The sequence below is a fragment of the Bison bison genome, unplaced genomic scaffold (assembly GCF_000754665.1).
Source record: "Bison bison bison isolate TAMUID 2011002044 unplaced genomic scaffold, Bison_UMD1.0 scf7180017864144, whole genome shotgun sequence".
NCBI classification, from domain to species: Eukaryota; Metazoa; Chordata; class Mammalia; order Artiodactyla; family Bovidae; genus Bison; species Bison bison.
This window is the reverse complement of record NW_011494716.1, coordinates 1359860-1365859: the sequence shown is the minus strand read 5'-3', so window position 1 is coordinate 1365859 and position 6000 is coordinate 1359860. Positions and strand designations below refer to the sequence as shown.

General features: G+C 45.7%; 1 protein-coding gene across 1 annotated transcript in view; it reads left to right on the top strand.

Moving 5' to 3' along the window:
• The first annotated feature begins 6 nt into the window (after positions 1-6).
• Positions 7-6000, top strand: part of LOC104988985 (CREB-binding protein) — a 117559-nt gene continuing 111565 nt past the window's right edge. The window contains exon 1 of the mRNA XM_010840489.1: positions 7-105. Within this exon, the coding sequence (XP_010838791.1) occupies positions 21-105 (85 nt within the window). The 5' untranslated portion in view covers positions 7-20. The remainder of the gene's footprint in view (positions 106-6000) is intronic.

The window sequence follows — 6000 nt, the reverse complement described above, 5'->3', positions numbered from 1 at the left end:
GTTTTCGCGAGCAGGTGAAAATGGCCGAGAACTTGCTGGACGGACCGCCCAACCCCAAACGAGCCAAACTCAGCTCGCCCGGCTTCTCGGCGAATGACAGCACAGGTGAGAAGGGGGCCGGGGCCCCGGGGGTTGCTTGTCAGCCCCATCCGGAGGTGAGCGCCCCCGGAAGACCCCAACTCGGCGGCGGGCTGTGCGGAGCCCGCGGAGCTAAGGCCCGCGCAGCCCCTTCCCCTGGACCCCGGCCGCCGAGAGGGAAGTTTGTCGGAATACTGTCATGGGGCCCGAGTGGGGTGGCACATGCCCGGTGCGCTTGGATCGCCCGGAGTTGGGGAGCCCTCCTCGCCGGGAGACCGAGTGGTACTTCCAGGGAGAAAAAGTAAAGTGGAGCGTGTGTATTCTGCGTGGTGATTCCGTCTGCCTCCCACTGCCGCCGTGTGTCCGTCCACACAAGCGTGGCTGGCTGGAGGGATGACAGCGGAGGCGACGCTGGCTAGTGAGAAGGAAATAGTGCAGCCGAAAGGAATCCCGAAGAGTTTTCTGAATCGGTAACATATTCACAAGGCTGCGACCAGAGGACTTTCCTAACAGCAGCCAGCCCGTGAGTTACGACTTATAAGTTTCTTGGAATGTGCTTCCTGAGAAAATGCTTAGTGCTATTTTGAAAACTCTTGTCGCTGGTCACCTAAGCCATTCCATTTTTCACAACCCAGAACTTCTTAGCAAGATGTCATAAAAGTTGCTGTGGAGTGTTAATTTCACGTGTATAACTTCGGAAGAAAGTTAAATAGCAGATTCATCTGGGCCGCAGTCTCCAGGGGAGCTTGTGTTGTTCTTACAATGTACATATATATATATGTGTATATATATGTATATATATATGTATATAAATAAATTATGTTCAGGAATGTCGGAGTTACCATTAAAAAAATTTTTTTTATCAGAGTATTAAATCTTTTAAACAGCTTGTCTGGAGACTTTCTTCGGTACTCATATCAGTTGCCTAAGAGAAGTATTTTAGTTTTCTATTGGTTTAATGGTTCTGGGTTTTTCTGGGCTGGTTCACGGTAGCGTTAGGTACTAGTTATGTTTCCTCTTTCAGAGCTCTCCTTTGCAGTAAAACGCAAACTTGTGCTCTGCTGCCCATGATTTGATTCCCAGCGTTGCTTGCATTTCTCCACTACGGTCTTGCAGTAGCAGCATCTGAAAATCAGTTTATAATGAATGGGTCCAAATTGAATTATATTGCTGCAGCAGTGCCTTCAGATTTGCAGTAGACACAGCTGTTCAGCTTGTGCAAACATTTCTTTGACCACTAGCGTTTTTCTACTAGTGGTCTAAATATCTCTTTCTCCTGTTGAGACAAAACTTGAATTTTGTGGCTGCAGTTTTAATACAATTCCTAGACTATTATTTAATGTGGAAGTGAGAGAAACAATAAAAAAATCAGTCATGAGATTCTTGTCTGGTTGAAATAAATTTGTTAAGCAGCGGAGAGGAATGAGTAAGTCTGCTGGGTGATATGTAAGTCACTAATAATACTCTATTTAAAAGCTGATAAAGAATTGAGTTTGATGTTAATTTTGTTAAATCGGCTTATCTGAAGTGAGAGATGTGGGAACAGGCAAGAGTTAAATGCTCTGATTTCACACCATGAAAATACTATGATTTTACTGCAGAATAGATCTCCTTTGCTTCATTAATCTTGACGTGTTTGAGTGAAAAATCTTTGAACATATGAAATGTAGATCATACCAGACAAGTTCGGCCTTGAAGCTTGTCCTCTGAAACTGGTAACTTTTGAATGGCTTTGCAGCTTCGCTATTGTTAAATGAGGTTATTTTAGATTTTGTTTTATAAAGAGGGACAAATTAGTAACATGACACTTTAACAGAAAGGCTTGTTGCACTATATACTTTCAGCTGTTTCCAGGATGGTGCACAATGGATTGGCCTTTGGGGCAGTTCTGTTCCTGGATGGTTAGATACTTAATGTGCTGCTAATCACAACAGAGTTTTATCAAAAAGGATTTTCTACTCATGACCATTTTTTCCCCCTTCTTTCCAGTTTTGACCCTTGTAAGGCACGGGGGCTCTTTTGTGAATGTGGAACAAAAAAATCAGTTTTTAATGGCTCTGTTTAAATAATCCAAAGAATAAACTCACCATTATATTTATGTTGGGTCCTTGGTTGCATATTCATCAACGTCACATTGTTGTGAAATGGTCCGTTAGTGTGGGGGCCATGGAAGGCCCACATGTTCAATCACCATTGAACATGTTAAACAAGGTGTAACTTTGTCTCCCATAATTGCTAGTCTAAAATAGAGATTTTAAGGACATATATTAAAGCAAATAAAGGACTAAAGGAATTACATTACACGCACAGAGTGGAAGCATTTGAATAGATGGAAAAGCAGGGAGAGACCTGGCAATATCATTCTGAGAGACTCAGCCTCATTTTAATGAGGGGATGTGTGTTTGTGGTTTCTGGGATAAAGTTCGGCCAGGCAGAGCAAGGTGTGTTCACTGCTCATGAGATAAAATTTGAGGGAGGGGCGCTCCGAATGGGAATAGCTGAAGGGTTAGGCGGAGCAGGAGGTGGCCTTGGTGGCCTGAGAAGCAGGAGGGACTCGGACGGTCATGATCCAGTGCGTGTCTCTGGGGACTGGCCTTCGGAGCCATCCTGTCTGTCAGCTGAGTCTGGTGGGCAGGCCTTGAGCCCCCGAGCATAGTACACCTGATGCTGAGGAGCTGACCAGCTAGGATGCTGCCTGCAGGGCGCTTGCAGTCCAGCCGGGGGAGCGTGGATGTGTGCAGGGCCCAATAAGGTAAGGTGGGATCTCTGACCAGTGCCATTGCCACCAGTGACAGGTGGGGGAGGTCAGTGCAGGCTGGGGAGATCAGGGGACGATTCTAAGGAGAACATGCGGAGGTGATGCAGAAATAGGAAAGGTGCCCCAAAAGGTAGCAAGAGGAGGAAGGGAAAGCAGTGCTTTCCACCCACACCTAGCCTTTCTTCTGAAGCGGCACAGGATTTGATGGCATCTGATGTTGCGGAAGTAGCCTTGTCTTGTTTTACATTGAGGACGTAGATGCTTTCTCACAATTGTCATCTTCATTGACTTGGCACCCTTTATGAGCAGTGGGACCAGTATATAGTTTGTTGTGTGTTCTGGAAATTTTTGTGTTTAATATTTCCACATTAAAATAGCGTATTACTGTTTTGCAGCAGCAGGGATTCATGATTTAACAGTATGGAAGAAATACCTAGGCAAGCAGTAGAGGTTTTTTTTTTGGTCAGCTTTATTGAGGCCAAATATACATTCAACAAATCTACTATAAAAGTTTGTAGGACTGCCTTCTGAAAGTTGAATATAGGTGTATTTTATCTTGTGCTGTATACGTGTTGCTAGTGTGTATTAGTTGCTCAATCATGTATGACTCTTTGTGACCCCATGGACTATAGCCTGCCAGGCTCCTCTGTCCATGGAATTCTCTAGGCAAGAATACTGGAGTGGGTTGCATTTCCTACTCCAGTAAATGTCCCTAAGCAGTTGTGGTTACATTGTATACTGTGAATCCCTTTAAATGCAATAGAAAACTGTATTTAAAGATACTTGGTGTAAATACCATTACCAACCAAAATGCCTTTTACAGCAAAATGATGACCTTTTAGGTTTACATCTCAAGAGTTCTTTTCTCCCCATCACTTCAGTTTGATCCTCAACAGCATCTTGTCAGGTGGGAAGGGAAAATACTGTTTTTGCCAATTCCAGGTGGGAAATCAGACTTGAGAGAGATGATCTATTGAAAGTAATGCAAAGGGTGAAAGCCAGAACCTAACCTAGATCCTTAAAGTCTGTACATTCATCTTGTGAGTCTGCATCCAGAAACACAGAATTTACTTGAATCGTGAACTCAGGAGACTACGTCCTTAGCAAGTTTCAGTAGCATAACTCCAGCAAGTGGGGTCAGTTTGTCAGTGGCTTTACGGGGATGTTGGCGGCGGGTGGTTGGGCGTGGGCAAGCAAGAGAATGCTCCCCTCCAGGGGCAGGGGCGCCCCCTCCCCTTTGTTCTGGCACTGCAGGATGTCATCCAGGGTGTACACCGTCTCACCTGTTTATTGCAGCAGATAATTGAGGACCAGTCTCGGGTTATTTCGTGTCTTTACTACGTGCCAGCTAAATAGGAGCTGTGAGTTTTTGCAGAGACTTCTAGGGCTAGGGCTTTTCATGACTTTGCTTAGCTTTTACTTGGTAGAAAAGTAGGGATTCTTGGATAACTGAGAGGCATGAGGACAGTGGCCACATTTGAAGTTGCTTGGGGTGGGGGTAAGTATGAATCCCACCAGGGGAGTTGTCACAGTAGAGCATAAGATTGGGAATCATCCCTGCTTAACGCTTGAATTTGATTGTGTGATTCTCCAGCATGGTTGAGAATGACTTGTAAAGGGACTTAGGCTTAATCCTATAGTCGGAAGTTAATGCTTGTATTGTTAGCCTGTGTTTTTACAACTTCTGACTTGTGCCATTGTAGTTGTGTGACAAAGTATGTGATTACTTGGGGCTATGGAAGTGCCGACTTTGTGTTTTCACTTAATGTGTTTGAAGACAAATAGTTAAAAATGATTTTGCCAAAGCATGCCTTCCTTCCCTTGTTAATATGAAATGTTCCTTACTGTGAGCTGTTCAATACGAGGAAGGCTTGCTTTCAGCCAGGTTAGTTGTTGGTGTATTCTTAGTCAGGACAGCACCTCTTCATCTCATTCAAACCAGCTCTTCGGTATATTCCAGGGACACGTAAGAAAGTGTTGCTCAAGAGCAGATTTGTGCTCAGGAGAAATTGGGCATGGCTGAGGCTCTCGCCTGCAGATTCTCCCCAGCCTTCCTGTGCTCTGGGCTCTGAGTCTTGCAGGGGCTGCAGCATCATTCCCAAGTGCATGGGTCACACACCTTTTCTGTAGAGGGTCAGAGGACAGAATTTCGGCTCCGCAGGCCATGTGGTCTCTGCCACAGCTGCTCACTCAGTGCTGCCACTTCAACGTGAAAGTGGCTCTGGGTGGTATGTCCACGGATATGCCAGGAAACTAGTAAAACTCTGGTTTCAGAAACTGGCAGCTGGGGGTTTGGCCTTGAGGCTGCAGTTTGTGACTCCAAGGTGATACGGGACTGGTGCTCTGAGGATTTTCAGTTGCCTCAGGTGTGGAGTAGAACGAGCATTCCCTTCCCCAGGGGCTGGGTGAGATGGTGTGTGAGAGGTGCCCGGCGCCAGCGCTGTCCGGACAAGGGGAAGAGGTGCACTTTGTAGCCACGTTTGCTGGTGGTTCTGGAAGCAGTAGCAGCCGCATGCATGCGTCCACACAGGACACCAGTGGGCAGGTCTGTTGTAGTGGAGCACATTCAGCATATAGCCAGGAATTCTTCCATCAGCACTATTAATTTTTTTGCCTCCGTTTTCAACTGTTTTTTTTAATAGGAACACGATGGCCATGAAATTTTAAAATTGCAAAACCTTAAGCAGTGTGGTATGTTCTGAAAATTCTTACTAATTTTGAAGCATATGTCATGGACTGTTTAGGCAGCCAGCGTGTGAATCTGTTGACTTAGTGTGTGTATCACACTTCCATCTGAGGTGCCCCTTATGCCATAAGTGTACAGAGGATCCGGGTGACGCCTTCTAGTAGCTTAGAACTGTGTTGACGAAGAGAAGACTAAGAAACAGAACTTGAGAAAAGAATGTAAAATGCAGTTAGGTGCCCAGATGCACAACTCAGAAAGGGCAATTGAAGGAAGCTTCCTTTACTCACCTGCTTTTCACTGAGTGCCCCTTGTGCAGAAGCCCAGGGCTGGGTGTTCAGGAGGGGGTGGCACCAGAGGCAGGCACTTGGTGGTCTTTTCTTTGAAGCCCGCACCCTGGGAAGTCTGCTGGTTTTCTATACTTTCTGTGTGCTGGGAAAAGCACTCTGGCTACTCAGAGAATTTCCTCTCTCGGTGTGAT